The 20275-nt window shown below is 36.7% G+C and overlaps 1 protein-coding gene across 1 annotated transcript in view; it reads left to right on the forward strand.

Annotated features, from left to right (window-relative positions):
- The window catches only part of LOC132796536 (neurobeachin), a 124646-nt gene that overhangs the window by 47128 nt on the left and 57243 nt on the right, over positions 1 to 20275 (forward strand). The window contains 1 exon segment of the mRNA XM_060807736.1: positions 100 to 204. Within this exon segment, the coding sequence (XP_060663719.1) occupies positions 100 to 204 (105 nt within the window).

Consider the following 20275-nt stretch of genomic DNA (forward strand, 5'->3'; position numbering starts at 1 on the left):
TATTTTTATTGAAATCTCGCATTGTCGAGCACACTTGATTGTAGCTTTTTTACTTAACATATTTTCTATAACAATTTCTTCCATTTTTTCTCCTTCCAGCTGGTCGGCGGTGAATTCGATATGGAATTGAATTTTGTGATACAGGATGCGCAGAATATTAAACATATGCTCGAGCTGCTGGATCATTGTCCGCCCAATTTGCAGGTGAGTCTCTGATACGTGGTAACTAAATAATTGATTGCTGGGATCCAAATATATATGTATATTCATCTTTTTTTTTGTCGTTCAACTCTTTGCGAGGCAAAAAACAACAAAATATAATTGCGCGATGGCACAAAATTCAATCAAAATGTTTGCAGCGTGCTGTGTGTGTGGCATCAAAGGCAAATTAACCAGCGACAAAATGAAGAATGAAGAAGGGGGCGTGCCTGCCTACAAATTGGGCGTAATGAAAACGCAACATGAAATGCCTTTCAACTGTTTTTTACTTTTGCTGTTTTCTCTCTCTTTTTTTTTGTGTTGATTTGCATATGAATATATATATATGTCTATCTCTGTCACTCGTTCAGCTGTTGTGCGTACGTGTGTGTGTGTGTGTGGGTGTGTGTGGGTGTGCGTGTTAAGCAATATTTTACACCTGACGTTGTCACTGCGCCTCGGCAGCGCCAACAAATTATTAGCATGAATGCTGGCAAAGGATCTCCGGCTCCCGGACACGTATATAACGTATATGTTAATGTCTGTGTTTCTATGTGTGTGTGTGTGTGTGGCAGGAAGTGTGTGCTGTCTCCCTCACTCCCTCTCTCTCTCTCCACACACATTGCAATTGCGCTGCGGGATAGAATACGACAGCAAACAGAAGTGGAGAGTAGAGGACAGGACAGGTTGCCTGTCAGCCGCAAGAGAAAGTGTGAAAGAGTAGACGCCGGAAGTTGAGTAACCGTGACAGCATACAACACACACACACTCACACTCACACACCCACACACACACACACACTCGTTGCTGTCGCTTAATGAGTTTGTTTCAACTTTGTGTCTCATGCATCTAATAAATAAAACATACAACAGCTGCTCGCTGCAATTTCGAACTTTCACGCAAAACTAATTGTTTCAATTTTGATTTGTCAAGCATGGAGCTTTGACCAAAAATGTTTTTCGCCCCCATTTCAAAGTTGACACGCGTTGACACATGAATTCCAACAAAATTCCATAAATTGCCAATTAGAGTTTGAGCAGAGCAAAATAGTTACACAGCTGCTTATTAAAAACCTAGAAAACTTTATAAAACATAATTGCTAATATTTAATTAGTTACAGTTAAAATTAAACAATGAAATACTTTATAGAAAATATTCCATATCTATTACGCTTATTTATTTAACTTCTAGCACACCTCAAATAAATGTCATGCCAAATATTTTGTAGACAAAACAATTAAGAAAGCTATAGTGAAGAGTGCTCGATTATCCATTTGCAGTAATAGCAAAATAGTGCAGTACAATTCTTAATATATACTGCAAAAATACTAAAATATACCAAATGTCATATCTGGTATATGGATACTATAACATGCGAACTAGAATTACATTTTTATTGCAACGCGGTATTATTTAAAAAATACCAAAAATACTAAAATATACCAAATGTCATATCTGGTATATGGATATACTATAACATATTAACAAGTATTACATCTTTATTGCAACGCGGTATTTAAAAAAAAAATATACCAAAAAATACTAAAACATACCAAATGTTATATATGCTATATATTTATACTATTTCATATGAACTGGTATTACATCTTTATTGGAACGCGGCATTATATTTAAAATATACCATAAATACTATAATATACCAAATGTTTTATATGGTATATGGATAACAGTATATACATACGAATTGGTCTTACATATTTATTTTCAACGCGTTATTTTTTCAAAATATACCAAAAAATACTAAAACATACCAAATGTTATATCTGGTATATATTTATACGAACTAGTATCACATCTTTGTTACAAAGAAAGTTAAATCATATTTGAAATAATTTATTTTGTATTACTTTTGACACAGTTTAAATAATCTTTATGCCAAATATTTCGTAGATGAAATACATAAGAAAGAACACTCATTATCAATAGAAGCAGCAGTTTTTTTTTTCTTGAAACATACCATAATATACCAAATACTATATTTAGTATATGAATATACTATTACATATGGAAAAGAAGGAAAATAAATATACGAAGATCATATTGATATATTTTGCGTTGTCTTATTTCGCTTTTTAGGTAGACAAATATTTAAGCGAAAAGTGCACAAAGATAACGCGTCAAGACAGCTGCGATAAATTTATTGTCTTGCGGCAATTTGTTGCATTGCGAAAGTGCAAAAAGCAGAAGTGGCTGAAAACCAAAAGAAAAAAAAAAAAACAACATTGAGAAATGCGAAGCAAACTTTTTGTTGATTTTTCTTGTCTCCGAAGCGAAGCCAAAGCGAAGCATTTGCTTTTAACTGTGGCGTGTCTTTAATGAAAGGCAATTCTGCTCAGGTGCGAGCATGTGTGTAGGTGTGTGTTTATATGTGTGTGGGTGTATGTAGGTGTGTGGGTGTGTTTGATTGTTGTGTGTGGGTGGTCGATCCATTTAAAGTCACTTACATATGCATGCCATTAAAATGCCGCTTGCCGCATTTCGGCGCCAAGCTTCAAAGTGTTTAAGAGTGTATGTGTTTGTGTGTGTGTGTGTGTGTGTGTGTGTGTGTGTGTGTGTGCTTGTATGTGTGTATGTGTGTGTTCGACACGAGTTTCGCTTGTCGCTGAACAACACACAAAATAGTTGCGGCTTGCTGCCAGCGAAAATTTATTTAGCTTTTTAAATTAATGAAAATTGTCACTGACAAATGTGTGCACACACACACATGTGTGTGTGTGTGTGAGTGTGGCATGGTTGTTGTTGGCATATGTAAAACACGCATCAAATATGCATCATTTGAAGTGGCGCAAAAAGCGTTGTGTGATTTTAGGCGCCAGCTACAAGAATTTCCAACATTCGGCTGGCTGGCTTAATTTGGCATGCCAAGCAGGTGCCACAGCAGTCGCTGTTGGCTGGTGGCATGCCCCTTTACGTGGCAAGTCGAAATAAAAAGGAATTTACAGCCATTTTATTGCCTCGAGGGGGGCAAAACAGCAGCAACAGCAACAGCAACAGCAACATCAACAGGGAACAGTTAACGGGGGCCCAAAGCCAATGCCAAAAATGGCAGCCCAAACAATTTTGCATAGCTGACACACACACACCAACACACACACCTATACAGTTGTAACTGGGAATACTTAAATGATTTATGTGTTTACCAGCAGCGTTTCTATCCAGCTCTCTCGCTCTCTCTCTCTCTCTCTCCGGAGCCACTCAATTGATTCGGCACGTAACCGGGCCAAGTGCAAATAACTGTTTCAGTTCAGCTCAGCAGCCGTTAACCCGGCCAATGGCCCATGGCTCACACACACACACACACACACACCTGCTCAGCTCTCACCTTTCCTTTCCCCCCATTTTCTTCGTCGTGGTCGTTACATTTTATACTTGACAATAAATTTGCAAGTCGCTTCGCTTCAGCTCAGCTCAGCTCAGTTCGCGCAAATCAAAGCGTCTTTTCAAAATTAAGCCACGTTATGGCTGCCAGCTGCTTCTCCATCTCCCATCTTCATTTCAGTCACAGTTACAGTTTCAGTTAGCAACAGCTAACCGCATATTTGGCCTCCTCTTGATCTCTCCTTCACTCTTTACTACAAAGCCTTTTTCGTCTGGCCAATAAAATTTTACAGCCTTTGCCAGCGCAGCAATTTAATGTAACCTCTTCGCTCTCTCACTTCTTGTGACTCGTTACCAGTTACTCACTCGTTACCAGCTTGGCCTAAAACATGGTCACAGTCACAGTTACTGGTTGGTCAACAGCTGCAATTTAATGTAACCTCTTCGCTCTCTCACTTCTTGTGACTCGTTACCAGTTACTCACTCGTTACCAGCTTGGCCTAAAACATAGTCACAGTCACAGTTACAGTTACTGGCTGGTCAACAGCTGCAATTTAATGTAACCTCTTCGCTCTCTCACTTCTTGTGACTCGTTACCAGTTACTCACTCGTTACCAGCTTGGCCTAAAACATAGTCACAGTCACAGTTACAGTTACTGGTTGGTCAACAGCTGCAATTTAATGTAACCTCTTCGCTCTCTCACTTCTTGTGACTCGTTACCAGTTACTCACTCGTTACCAGCTTGGCCTAAAACATGGTCACAGTCACAGTTACTGGTTGGTCAACAGCTGCAATTTAATGTAACCTCTTCGCTCTCTCACTTCTTGTGACTCGTTACCAGTTACTCACTCGTTACCAGCTTGGCCTAAAACATAGTCACAGTCACAGTTACAGTTACTGGTTGGTCAACAGCTGCAATTTAATGTAACCTCTTCGCTCTCTCACTTCTTGTGACTCGTTACCAGTTACTCACTCGTTACCAGCTTGGCCTAAAACATAGTCACAGTCACAGTTACAGTTACTGGTTGGTCAACAGCTGCAATTTAATGTAACCTCTTCGCTCTCTCACTTCTTGTGACTCGTTACCAGTTACTCACTCGTTACCAGCTTGGCCTAAAACATAGTCACAGTCACAGTTACAGTTACTGGTTGGTCAACAGCTGCAATTTAATGTAACCTCTTCGCTCTCTCACTTCTTGTGACTCGTTACCAGTTACTCACTCGTTACCAGCTTGGCCTAAAACATAGTCACAGTCACAGTTACAGTTACTGGTTGGTCAACAGCTGCAATTTAATGTAACCTCTTCGCTCTCTCACTTCTTGTGACTCGTTACCAGTTACTCACTCGTTACCAGCTTGGCCTAAAACATAGTCACAGTCACAGTTACAGTTACTGGTTGGTCAACAGCTTTCACCTTCCATCAAGTTTGCTGAGTGATTTTGCATTCTGCTTTGCATGAAACATTGCCATAGGTTTTTATCCGTTTTCTCTGCTTTTCTTTGATTGCAAATTAATGCAACATTTCATGTCAAATTAATGCAACTTGAGCTTCACATGCTTTTCTTCTTCACTATTCGCATTTTCTCTGGCATGTTGATGAACTCTTTGCCATTAATTTCTGGTTTCTTAATATTCTTCACATATAGTTTTCTTCTGACATGGCTTAATTTTGAGTATTTTTTTTTAGTATTTTTCCAAAGCATAGATTTCGATCTTTTCCAATATCATTTTCCACTCTAAAACGGGGTTCGCCTTTTGCATAGTGCAGCATTCTTATGTTAATTAACTATTAAATGTTTAAGTTCTTACATTTGCATATATTAACAGATTTTTCTGTCAATACTTTGCTTAATTTGCTGACTGATCAATGCAACTTCCATTTAATATATTTAATACATTCATGGAGCAAATTACACAACTCTCTCGGCATAATTCCCAAAACTGTTAATTAACATAATATGGGAGTCGTTGAATGATTTCCATTTTCATTTTAAATTTGTTTTGTTTTATTAAAAGATCATGTAATGTTAACAAATGATTTCATCTTTCATTTCCTAATCTCATAACAAACGAATACATAATTCACAAACATTTCAATTAACAAATTTCGGCATTTATTTGTTAACATAGCTGAAACCTATGTCAAGTAAATGTTAAATTCATAACTTGAAAATATTGCGGACATATTTCTTAACATAAATTAAACATTTTTTATTCTGTCTAACATTATAAATATAATATTATTATTTGCTATGAAATGAAAAGATTTGTGACTACCTCGGTTATCATATTCTCTCTCTCTCTCTCTCTCGCTCTCTCTCGATTTCTCTTTCTCTCTCGCAAGCAACAGAGAAAAACCTGTAATATTCGCTGCAGCGACATTGAGCTATTGCTTATCTAACGCAGAGGATGAAAACAAAACAGAGTTTGAGTATACCAGGGGGTGACAGTTTTCAGGGATGGAAAGGAAAGAGAAGGGATGGGAAGGGAAGGGAGAGTGGAGAGCCATTGGCTTTAGCTGCTTATCTGCGTTCGAACAGTGACGTCTTCGTTGTGAAGTCGCAACTTCAGCTTGTGTTGCTGTTGCTGTCGCTGTCCCTGTTACTGTTACTGTTGCAAGCTCTAAAGTTACACGGGGGATTAACTTGTGATTATGTTGCCAAGGGAGAGAGGGAGAAAGGGAGAGGCAGAGGGAGAGGCAGAGGGAGAGGCAGAGGGAGAGGCAGAGGGAGAGGCAGAGGAGGAATGACTAAACTTTTGGCAATGGCGGCATTCAGCGGCGGCTTAGCTGCAGCTTAGCGGCGTGTTAAAGCCGAAAAATGCTCGCATGCCACAGTGTGGCATAATAGGCACAAGTAGCACGAGGCACGAGGCAGAGACAGACACAGAAGAAGAAGAGGGAGAGGGAGAGGAAGAGGAAGAGGGTGAAGAAGTGCTGTTCTGCTGGTCGATTTTAAAGTTCAAAGCGAGCGCTGTAATTATCCGAGAGTGTGGCAAATCAGCAGCACAAACAGAAAATGCGAAATGCGAAATGCAAAATGGGGGAAAATGGGAGAAAAAACAGCAAACGGAAAACGGAAAACAAATCCAGCGATGGATATCTATAAAATGCGAATATCTCTCTTGCTCTCTGTCTGTCTCTTTCTATCTATGCCACCGTGGGGCAACACCCGCGGGAGATTAGCAACAACTTTCAGCATCGACAAAAGCAAAGCAGAGGCAGCTAGAACAGCAATAGCCAAAGGCACAACATTAAAATTTATTCATGAATTGAATTTGTATTCGTTGCAGATATTTTATAAGTTTCCCACTTTCCTCCCACACACACACACACACACACACACACACGAACACTGTTCGAATGCTGCTTCTGCTTTATCCCCTCCCATTGCCTGCCACGCCCAGTCTTTAGCCCAATAGCCTTTGGGCCTCCGTTTTTATACACTCGTGTGAATTTCAGCATGCGCAGCGTTCAGAGTTCTATATAATATTTTATTTGATTTGCTATTTAAATTCCAACTGCAAAACTCAAATGAAGTTGGAGTTTTATCAACTTCAACTATTTATATATTTATGCATTTATGCTGAAAGTATTTAAACATTTTTATTCCAACTTGTATTAGTCATAATTTAAAATTGAGAAAATCCACGATAAATTACTTCAACTACTTGGAAACTTTTCAAAATTTAATAATTACGTTTGAAAATAATCACAAAACTAACGTAAACATTTTTCTTCAGGGTTGAATGCTTTAAAATATATTTGTATTATATTTTTAAGCATCATAAAAAGTACTGAAAACATTGAGAGAATATTTAGCTGACAAATATAAATATATTTGGCAACTGCCTTAAGCTTTTCTTATTTTGAATTTGCAAAATATATTTTGTGAATTTGAATTGAGCATAAACATTTTTCAGAAGTGATCAATAATATTTGGAGCTTAAAGATCTTTTCGGAGACTATTTAATACATTTGTAAACTGCCATCAACATTTTTTGAATTTATTTTGCCAAATATATTTAAAGAATTTGAATCAGAAGTATTACTGAAAATTCATAAATAAAATGCATAAATGATTTAAAATATTTCTAGCAACTGTCTTAATTTTATTTGCTAAAATAGTTTAGTTTAGGTGAAGAATCTTTGCAAATATAAATTCAGACAATAGGTGACCAAATTTCGATTTGCAACAATGACTTTGCAGCCAGAATTTATTTGTCTTTGTTATCGAAGTAATAAATATGAGAAGCATTTAGTTGTAATGGCCAAAATAAAGAGCTTTGCTCACATTTTGTTGGCCCTTAAAGCAAAATTCAACAATTGACTTTTGGTACAGCTGTTTTTTTATGCCTTTTTGACATAGTTTGCTTAAGGTAAAGCTGGGGAGGTAGGTGAAAAGAGACAGAAAGAGAGATGAGAGAGAAAGAGAGAGAGAACTCGAAGAGTACTCACAGCTGTGGCAAATGTAAACACGTCGACACATTGCAGAGACAGTCAGTGTTGCAAGCAGAAGGCAAAGCTAAACAATTTGAGTTGCACATTAAATATGAATGACTTGTCATAGACCAATCGAACGCTGAATGCCATACAAAGTAACACACACACACACACACATACACACATTGAATATTGGCCAAGAGTTGTGTTTGTATTGTATTTTGTGTTTGGCCTTTTCAACGGCGTCACGTAGTAGACCCTCAGACGAAAAAAATAACAAAAAAAACAAATAAGAAAGGAAGTTACAATTGAGTGTGCTCGACTGTGAGATACCCGCTAGCCATTTGCTATAAAAGTGCAGTATTATATTGGCAAAAATACTAAAATATACTAAAGGTTATATATGTTTTATCTGTGTAGTATTCAAAAATATACCAAACATCGATATTTTAATATACTTAAAAGCAACACATACTATTAGAAAATATACCAGACATCGATATTTTATTATACTTAAAATATACCAGATGTGAATATACTATTATACTAAAAATATACCATATATCGATTCACTATCATACTCAAAACATACCGAATTACGCCAAAAATCCATATACTATTATATTCAAAATATACCATAGAATACAAAATATACCAGATATCGATAATACCAGATATCGATAAAAATACAAAAATATACTAAGGGTTATATTTGTTATATCTGTATACTATTAGAAAATATACCACACATCGATATTTTAATATACTTAAAATATACCAGATGTGAATATACTATTATACTCAAAATATACCAGATATCGATTCACTATCATACTCAAAACATAACGAATTACGCCAGAAATCGATAGTTACATACACACATACTCATTTGAAGCGAACTTTATATTTGGTATATTAATATACTGTTGCAGAACAAAATACTACAACAGTAAACAATATTTCAGATTAAGTAGCGGATGACTACTTCTGTGTGTTACATACATACTGTACACATACTCATTTGAAGCGAACTTTATATTTGGTATATCGATATACCACTACAGTACCAAATATACCACAGAGTGAAAAATATACCATTTCAAAGATAGCTGATACCCTTCTACCTTATGTGTAGCGGGTATAAACAGAAACAGAGGCAAATAGCTTAGACGGAGAAGCCAATTGGCCAATAGACTAAGCTCTGCCAACCCAAGGGTGTGTGTGTGTTGGTGTGTGTGTTTGCTCGCGTTCATTGTGGCAATGTGAAAAGGTCATTTAATTTCTTTTTGATTTGCTTTTTTTTTGTTGGTTGTTCGCTCTCGCTCGCTTTGTCGCGCCATTAAAGTGTAAATGTATTTTTAAGTAGACGCTTAAAAACAGACCCCTCCCCACCCCTCTGCACCCATCTTTCTGCTTCCTCTACCACCCTTAAGAAAAAAGGGCAGCAACTCTATGGGAGAAATAGAAGCAGCAAAGACCGTAAAGCCAAAAAAGCCGCACAAGTTTTAAATTTTTGCCGAGTTAATAGCATTTTAAGTACAATACAATACAAGCTAGAGAGAAAGAGAGGGAGAAGGAGAAAGAAAGAAAGAGAGAGAGAGAGAGAGAGATCTAGAATACAACAAGCCATAAAATCAAAATTAACTTAAGCATTGCGACTGAGAATTTCAATTTCAATTCCAATACACACAAAATCAAATACAACGATACAAATTAAATGCCCAAAGTGCAGCATAATTTGATTCTAATGGACCAATACAAATTTGGCCAAACATTTTAATGTGCGTATACCCTGTGGAAAGAGAGAGAAAGAAAGCGGGTCTATTAATGCATATTAAATTAAACAAGTTTAAGAACGATTTTAGCTAATTGCAATTTAGATTAAATGCAATTTAAGAATTTTAAGCTAAATTATTTTTTATTCCATATAAATTCACAAGAATTTAAAGCTGAATTATATATTTAAAAAATTTAATAATATTTAAAAAAAAAATGATAAGCTTCAATACTTTTGTCTTAATATAATATATATTTCCATCAATTTAAATGTAAATTAAAGATTTATATTTGTTCTATCAACATACATTAAAAAAAAAACTGAATTGCATATTTTTGTGTAAGAAAATACAAATATATTTTTCGATTAATTTAAATTCCAAACAATTTGAAATTTGAAGTGTGATCTATTAAATTTTTCTTTTAGTTAATGTTTTTATATAAAAACTTAAAGGAAAATTGTAAATCGCATAGTTCAAATTACAATTTTTTGTAGTTGAAATTTATAGAAATATATATTCTTTTTTTCCCTCATTTATTATTATTATTTTTATTTCTTCTGTTCATTAATGATCTATAAGCTTTTTTGACTACCATTTTACAAATAAAATGTTAAAGAGAAGCAAATGCAAACTCAAGAATTTATTTTGCAGCAATTTCTGCATCTCTCTCTCTCTGTTCCACTCTCTCTCACTCTTTCTATTGCTGTCTCTATTTAAAGTTGAATTTATGCAGCCTTGATTTGCGTAAGCTTCAATTGCAGTTGCCAATGTCATTTGGTCAGAGAGAGAGTTGATTTGGAAAAATCCAAGAGAAATTTGTAAATTTGCAACCCAAGAAGTCCAATGACAATTAGAATGTGTTGCAGTCAAAGTCAGACTTGAATAACAAGTTTGTGTTGTTGTTGTCGCCTCTGATTGTAGTTGTAGTTGTTGTTGTTGTTGTTGTTGGTTCAGTGTCATCAGACATGAAATATGCATAAAGGTCTGCTAACAATTCTGCTTTGACGCGATGCGAGCGAGACACAAATATCATGGGCCTAAGGGCAGGCAGCACACATGCCACACATGAGCGCCTGGGCGTGGCAGACAACCCCGGAAAAAGATGTGGGCGGGGACAGGAGAGAAGGGGAGGGAAGGGAAATTGGTACGCTGTGAAAACAGTTTGGAATACTTTAGAAGCTGCTTTGCATTTTTGGCTTGCGGGCTTAGCTTCGAGACTCGCTCGCTCTCTCTCTCTCTCTCTCTCTCTCTCTCGTTCTCTTTCTATTGCTACCAAAAGGATTGAATGCTGTCTTCCTCCTGCCACCTGCTCCCTCTCTCTCTCTCTCTCTCTCTCTCTCTCTCTCGGTCTCTCTAATGCTTACACATGCGTTTTGTCATTCAATTTGAACACGCTTCGTCCTAGGTTGCTGTCTAGGCATCAACTTGTGAAGCGGCAGCCGTTGGCATCATCGACTCATCAATATGCAAAAAAGAAGCCGCAACTCTGCTCTGCTTTGCCAGCGGGAAGTGGGAAGAGGGGAAGGGAAAGGGGGGCAGATCAGTAGGGAACGCATTCAGTGAGCCAGTTTTGCGTTTTGGCAACAACAAAAGAGTTTTCGGGGCCACACAGTTCCGTTAGTCAGCCGTGCGTCAAAAGCAATGCAAACTTTTTGTGGGCGAAACCCCTCAACAAAAAAAAAAATACCCAAAAAAAAAACACACACACTCAAAAAAATATATAATAAAAAGAGAAAGCAAAAAAAGAAGGCGGCAGAAAAAAAAAATGAAAGAAAATTATTATGGAAATGTCAACGTGAAACTTTTGCACAAATTTCAAAGCTACCAACATTTTTCTCCCTCCCCCCTGGACGCTCACTCTTTTGACCCCCGCCGCCACGCCTTTGGGCAGCAAGAGTCCCGCTTGAGTAGACGCATATGCTTCACGTTCTTGAATGCTGTGCGTCCATTTCGCTGGGTTCGGCTTGAATTCCAAACACAATTGAATTTCATGTTTGACATGACCACCGCAGCTTCCCCTCCCCCTGCCACCCCGCTAAAAGTTTTCATTGTTTTGCTTTGGGTTTTGCCATTTGTGTGTGTGTTTGCTGCTTTCCCGCCAGGCGAAAAATATTTAATGCGATTTCCATTGGCTTCAATTCACTGAAATCTCAAATCTGAAATCTTGACACACACACACACACACACACACACACACACACATGCGGAAGAAGGCGCACTCAAGTGCATGGGCGTGGCATTTTGGCTTAGATCGGATTTGCTTTCCGCCAAATATTTGCATATAAATTAATTCAGAAACGCTCGCGCGCAAATCGCGCTTTTACAACTCTCAAGCGAAAGGCTTAAGAGGCGAGTGTGGATTATATTAAATGTATATTTGCCAGCTTAAATGCTTCTTCTTCCTTCCATCTCGCATCGATGACACAAATATTTGCAGGAATTTTAGAAATTTAAAAATTTAACAAGAAAAATCAATTTCCATTTTTATACCCGACAGAAGGAGTTAATTTTAATCCTATAAAGTGATCAGCTTCAACAGCTGAGACGATATAGAAATGTCTGTCTGTCTGTCTGTCCGTCCATATCAACACCTTGATCTCAAAGATTATAAGAAATAGAAATATAATTATTTTCGACAGCATTTCTTATGTTTACACGCACATCAAGTTTGTTTCAATCTCTTGCCACACCCACTTACGCCTCCGCAAATCGACAAGCATATTTTTGAAGATATAGTTGAAAATTTTGGAACATACAATAAGAACTATAGCTTTAAATATTCCTCAAAATTTGTTATTTAAGAAATTCGTTTATTTATTACTTACTCCGGGTCTTAATTGCTTTGCCTGACAATCTGGTATATTTTTTATACCATATTCTATGGTATATTTTCAATGTGGTACTATATCAATATAGCAACTATAACATTTTGTATATTTTAGTATTTTTATGGTATATTAATTTGGTATATTATATGGTATATTTCTATTTTAGTAACATATAAATATACTAAATATAACATTTGGTATATTTTCATTATGCTTGCTGTACATTGTTATTTGACGTTTTTTATGCAGTATTTTAACAATATACCAAAATTCGGTATATTTTTATTATGTTTGCGGTATATTGTCATTTTATGCTTTTAATGCAGAACTATAACAATATACCAAATATAGCCTTCGGTATATTTTTAGTATGTGGTACTTTATCAATAACATTTTGTATATTTTAGTATTTTTATGGTATATTATATGGTATGTTTTTATTGTAGTAACATATAAATATAGTAAATATAACATTTGGTATATTTTCTTTATGCTTGCTGTACATTGTTATTTGACGTATGTAATGCAGTATTTTAACAATATGCCAAATATAGACTTCGGTATATTTTTAGTATGTGGTACTCTATCAATATACCAACTATAACATTTTGTATTTTTTTGTATTTTTTACGGTATATTATTTGGTATATTATATATGGTATGTTTTTTATTGTAGTAACATATAAATATACTAAATATAACATTTGGTATATTTTCTTTATGCTTGGCTGTACATTGTTATTTGACGTATGTAATGTAGTATTTTAACAATATACCAAATATAGCGTTAGGTATATTTTTAGTATATTTGAAATATAATATATTATTTTGGTATATTTTAATACCACTACTTGTTCAATCTTTTGTCCCTTAAGCTATTTCACAAATTGCAATTTTGCTGCAAAGCACATTTAATAAATGTGGAAATGGAAATGGGGTCTAATCGATTTTTGTCGTTTTCGTTGCGTTCAATCCTTTAATAGATTTCAGCTGGGATTTATTTGCCACACTCACTCAAAAGGTGTAAATGAACTCTGGCATATGAACGAGCGAGCGAACGAGTTGAATGTGTATGCTTGAATCAATTCGCACTCAGCTTAAAATCACATCAATCTAGATGGCATTCTCTAAGTGATATGGGGGCCATATTAGCCTCACTCACTCTCCTCCAGTCTCTCAGTTTCTATGTCTGCCTTTTCAACCCTTCTCAATGCCACATTGCCACATCATCCCAGCAACTTTTGCAAGCCCACTCAGCTGTTGACTTTTGTGACACCTTTTTTTTATAATTCAATTTAGAAGGCACGGGTTTTTGTGGCATCAAAAGGTTTGATGTTGATGCCGATTCAGTTGGGTGGCAAGTGGCAAGTGGCAAGTGGTAAGGGGCAAGTGCCACGAAGCGACTTAAAACGCGTCGCTGGCAATTCGCGCGCGTTTTTCACCAAAAACTCGCGCACGATTTCTAACGCCTACACGCCTCAGTGGGCCTAGAAACGTGCCAAGCACCCGCCCAAAGCTCTTCAACACAGAATAAAAAAAAAAGAAATGCAACAAAAAATAAAATAAAGAGTGACAAAAAAAAAAGACAAGTCAGAAAGTTACAGTCGAGTGTGCTCGACTGTGAGATAGCCGCTACCCATTTTGAATATAAGCAAAATATTGTAGTATTATTTTCAAAATATACCGAAAATACTAAAAATACTAGACATATACCAAATTGTATATGTGGTATATCGATATGTGGTATATCGATAACTATTCTAGTAATTATTGTATATACCAAAATTCGCAACTCTAGCTGTAAAATTAGGCTTGTTATTCGATTTTTTTGATTTGAGGAGGCGGAAGTGGGCGTGGCACAAATTTGAAACAAACTTGATCTGCGTGCAAATATAACAAATGCTGTCGAAAAAAATTATAGCTCTATCTCTTATAGTCTTTGAGATCCAGTGTTTCATACGGACGGACGGACGGACGGACAGACGGACATGCCTGATCAAGAATATATATACTTTATAGGGTCGGAGATGCCTCCTTCTACCTGTTACACACATTTCCTGCCGGCACAAAGTTATAATACTCTTCTACCCAATGGGTAGCGGGTATAAAAAACAAACCTTGGGAATTGATGTTGGCCTGAGTTACATTTGAATTCCTCACACACACACACAGGAAAGAGGACGAAGGGGAATTGTATCTATTCCAAGCAACCCTGTGTCAAAACTTTTAATTTGTGAAATTTGTCGCAACAGAGCAGCAAAATAAAAAAATAAAAACGAAAACGAAAACGAAAAAAGGGGAAATATGTTTTAAGAGCATTCGCAAATGATGAGCACAACTTATCGCTACCCTGTCTGAAAAACGTTCCACATCTCGTTATTTTCATTATATCTGAGTTGAGGGTATCTCTGAAGTCGTCACACAAAATTTCAGAGCTCTCACTCAGAGTTCACGCAGACAGTTTGACGGGGGCTCAAAGGCCGCAAATAATTGCTCTTGACTTACTCCACGCCTCATTAAAAAAATTGCAAACACAAAAAAAAAAAGCGAACCTGCAATACCAAATAATTAAAGTTCAACTCTTTTTTTTGTGTTTTGTGTCCGTCAAAGGACAAAACAAACGCCAAATATAAACAATGGCAAATGGCACGAAGGGAATGTTGATAATGTTTTTTTTTGGTTTTTTTGTTTTTTGTTTCGCTGTTGCTGTTTGAGTTGTCTTTATAAATGGGAGGGTGGCAACCCTTGCCATTAGTGTTGCCGCTCTTGCGGTTGAAATTAATTAAATAAATTAAAATTTAGCCAAAAATAAATTGAAATAAAATACTTTCGACAGTGCAACGTTATTAACTTTGTGGCGTCAAGTGGATGCAGCATAGAATAGCTAGCTAATGGATGGCTAGGGGGTTGGGGAAGGGTAAAGAGAAGAGAAAGGGAAAGGGAAAGGGAAAGGGAAAGGGGGAGTTGAAGTTACTTATGCCCTGGAGGTCAGCGTCGGTCACAAGTGATTGCCCTTTGTCAGTTGCCACTTGAGTAACTGACATCATCAGCAGAAGCATCCACACAACGTTGCCTCAAATGCGAAACTGCAAGCTCAAGCCTTTGACAACAGCACGGCAACTTCATCATCACAGCAACAACAAATCAGGCAAGACATATCAGTTTTAGCCAGGTGACAAATGAGTCAGCAATGATTTCAGCAAGGCAATTTTTGAGAGGCTGTTTTTATGTTTCATTCTCATTTGAGGCTGTTTGTTGTAGTTTTCTGATCCATTCCAGCATTCCAGCTCAGTTAATTATTGTAATTTGACTTGCCTCCAGTTTAAGTGTTTCATTCCAGCGTTTCAGTTCCCCATTGCAATGTTGTCGTTGCTACTCAATGATTATTTTCGTGTTCCAATCTCATTATTTCATGCTGTAATGGATATTGAAACGTTTTGTTGTAGTTTTCTGATCCATTCCAGCATTCCAGCTCAGTTAATTACTGTAACTTGACTTGCCTCCAGTTCAAGTGTTTCATTCCAGCGTTTCAGTTCCCCATTGCAATGTTGTCGTTGCTACTCAATGATTATTTTCGTGTTCCAATCTCATTATTTCATTCTATAATGGGTAGTGAAACTTTTTGTTGTAGTTTTGTGATCAACACCAAGATTTCAGCTCAGTTAGTTAATCTATTTGCTGTTCCATTCCAGCATTTCGGCTGTCTTCTTAACTCTATTCCTTTCTTTGTTTTACCCACCCATCCAACTTGAATTATGTTCTAAGCATTGAGTGATAGTCAACAAAAGAAGAGAGGAAGAAAAAGAAGAGCCAAATATTTATTGATCAATTTGTGTGTGTGTGTGTGTGTGTGTGTGTGTGTGTGTGTGTGTGTGTGTGTGTGTGTGTGTGTGTGTGTGTGTGTGTGTGTGTGTGTGTGTGTGTGTGTGTGGATTGAATGCGCAATTGATTGCAGTTAAATGAGCTGCAATATTGCAGTGCGATGAATTTATTGTTCTTGCCGTCGCTTGTTTCAATTTCGATGCCGGCAAATTGACAAATTTGTCGCCTGTCAGCATTTAGATGAAGGCCCAAGTAAATGGCCTGAATGTGCCTCGTCTCCCTCTCTTGGCTTCTGCTTCCGTCACATGTGACTTGCCTTTGGTTTTGCCTTTGCCACTGCACTTTGTGTCAATGTTATGCACATCAGCAACGCCAATGACATTCAGCATCCTTGGGTTTTAGATGCAAAGACAGAGAGAGAGAGAGTTAGGAGAAAGCCACTAGCTAGTGGCAGTTGCAGTTGCAGTTGCCAGAGACAGAGACAGAGGCCACGCTACTTAACCCGCAAACTGCTGACGTTGCTGCCACTTTTTAGCCATATGTGTGTGTGTGTGTGTGTGTGTGGCACATCCTGCCATGACTCTGCCTTGAAGCCTTCCTCCAGCATCTCCTGCCGCTTGTTTGCATTGCAGCGGCAGCTGTTGTCAATAATAAATTTCCGTTAGAGAAGCTGCAGCAGATTTGCAGCAGGCAAGAGCTGCAAAAAAAACAGCACAGACAGAGAGAAGGAGAAGGAGAGAAAGAGAGGGAAAGACAGGCAAATGGCGCTAAGGAAGGAAGGAAGCATATCGTATAAGCGCATTGCACGGCATCACAGACAAGACGATGGAGAAGCAAAAGCAGAAGCTGAAGCAGATTGGCAGGCAAAGACGAAGGTTGCACTAAAAAGATGACATGAAGATAGGGACGAGCGGGTGTTGAAATTGAATAGGGGGCAACTCTCTGGCTCTCTGGCTCTCTCCTTTGCTTTCCTCTGCTCTGCTCTGGCATGCAAAAACGATGCGATGCGACGCAACGCGTTCTTCTCTTCTTTCCCCTTTGCCATTTGGCTGATAAAGTATACGACGCATTGCCCGGCAAAAAGACTTTGACTGGCAACGCGACGTCGCTGCTCAGCGGGCGGCGGCACGTTGATAAATTTATTGAAATTCTATTGAAACGAAACGATTTGACTGCGCCATGCGACACAAAACGACAAGAAAAAAAAACTCGTAGCGCTGGAATGAGAAAAATAAAAGGGTGTAACTGGAGAAGAAGAAGAACAGAAGGCGAACCGGGAAAACGATTTGGGGTGACAAACAAATCGCTGATAAAGTGGAAAATAAGTGCAAAATAACCGGGAAGCCAAATCAGCAGCAGGCAAAGTTAAAGCTAAAGCAAATGCAAAGTGCCAAAAGAGATATAATCAACTGCTTCAAGGCTTCAAACCTGTGCGCACGACTTGCATTATACCCGGTAATGAAGACAAATTGAAATCGAATTTAAGTTACAAAGCTAACAGTACAAGGTGAACGAGTTCTCATGACAAATTGAGGGATTCCGATTTATAGTATGATTGTTAAACCTTTTTAACGAATTAACTCTTTCGGTATATTTCACAATCTTTGGTATATTTTCAAAGTATTAGCTTATTGATATACCAAATATATATAATGGTATATTTTGCCAGTATTACTATATTGATATAAAAATATAATCTTTGGTATATTTTAGTATATTGTTGGTATTTTCAATTGGTATATGTTAACAATAATACCGCAAAAGACCTTCTTGAACCTTTTTAACGAATTAACCATTTCGGTATATTTCATAATCTTTGGTATATTTTCAAAGTAATAGTATATTGATATACCAAATATAGTCTATGGTATATTTTGCCAGTATTACTATATTGATATGCAAATATAATCTTTGGTATATTTAAGTATATTGTTGGTATTTTCAATTGGTATATGTTAACAATAATACCGCAAAAGGCCTTCTTGAAAAATTGCAGTATTTTTACGTGCAGTGTTAATGATTCTTGAACCTTTTTAACAAATCAACTATTTCGGTATATTTCAAAATCTTTGGTATATTTTCAAAGTAATAGTATATTGATATACCAAATATAGTCTATGGAATATTTTGCCAGTATTACTATATTGATATAAAAATATAATCTTTGGTATATTTTAGTATATTGTTGGTATTTTCAATTGGTATATGTTAACAATAATACCGCAAAAGACCTTTTTGAAAAATTGCAGTATTAATGATCCTTGAACAAACTATTTCAGGAATTAAAATGTTTGGTATATTTTGTAGTTTTTGGTATATTTGAAAAGTACTTGAATTTATTTTCTTTTTTAAAGAAATCAAAAATATTTGGTATATTTTTCAGATTTTGATATTAGTATATTGATATGCAAATATAATCTTTGGTAAATTTTAGTATATTATATTCTATTTCAGGAATTAAAATGTTTGGTATATTTTGTGGTTTTTGGTATATTTGAAAAGTACTTGAATTTATTTTCTTTTTTAAAGAAATCAAAAATATTTGGTATATTTTTTAGATTTCGATATTAGTATATTGATATGCGAAATATTTCTTTTGTCTATATTAAGTATCTTTCGGTCGAGCACACTCGACTCGACTACCGCTATCTTACTTTCTTGAATATGAAGTAATCGCAATCAGTAATGAGAAATAACTGCACCTAAATCTGTGCCCAAAATATAATAAGAAAAGCAAAGGCCAAATGCCGTGTGGCAATTAAACTTTGCCCATATTTTGAGGCTAAAAAATGTCTGAAAAGAAAATGCACTTAATTTTGAATTTTTTTGGTTTTTTTTTTCGGTTTTATTTTGTAATTTTTGTTGTTGTTGTGTGTTTGTAACAATTAGAATTCATTGTGCTGTGTTGTGTTGTTTTGGGTTCAATGCTTTGACTTTGCTGCGGACTTTGCTCAATTTAACCTTAGCCTACAACCACAGCAACAGCAACAGCAACATCGATTGCGATAGGAAGCAGAGAGATGAGAGGCACAAGGTTAGTCGACGCTTCAGTGAGTCCCAAAAGCAGACGCAGCTGCTGCTGACTTTCATTTCCCAAGCAAGTGCCTACTATCTCGCTTTTCCTTTTCCACAACCTTGCGAAGAAGAGAGAGAGAGAGAGAGAAGAAGACAGAGATAGCAATGGAACTAGAGATAGAAATACAGAGAGAAGGAGATTTAACACTGCCGAAAAAAAAGGCCAAAAATTTAATTTGTGCTCAGTGGACTTTGTTCTCGTTGCTGCTGTTGTTGTTGTTGTTGTTGTTGTTTTTGTTGTTGCGCCATGCAGAAATTGCTACCCAATTACGTAATAAAATCTGACTGAAGTTGCTCTCTTATTATTTAATTTTTGTCTTCTCCACGCTTCGTCGTTCCTGATTTTTCCACATTTCTCATCTTACTTTCTTGGGTGCGGTTGTTGTTTTTTTTTCCTTAGTTTTTCGTTTTTGTGTTGCCAACTTTCTTCTAGGGGGTAGTAACGCTTTATGCGGCAGGCTTAGTGAAAAGTCCTGCGGGGTGGGGCGTGGAGGGAAGGGGGAGGGGAAAGCAAACATTGCCCGCTTGGCGCTTATTAAGAAATAATGCTGTAAAAACAAAACGCCACGGCGTCAAATCAACTTTGTATTTTGCTATGAGCAACATTAACAGATAAAATACAAAATAAAAGTCATCTATATAAGCGCCTGATGAACTACGCGATGTCCTAGAAAAAGTTATAAATATTTATTTTTTATGTGTAGCCAAAGAAGAAAACATTTATCATATTTCACTTAAAGATACACAAATATTCAAAACCGGAAAAAGAAATTGCATGTTGCATAACAAGAA

Source organism: Drosophila nasuta, chromosome X (assembly GCF_023558535.2).
Source record: "Drosophila nasuta strain 15112-1781.00 chromosome X, ASM2355853v1, whole genome shotgun sequence".
Taxonomy (NCBI): Eukaryota; Metazoa; Arthropoda; class Insecta; order Diptera; family Drosophilidae; genus Drosophila; species Drosophila nasuta.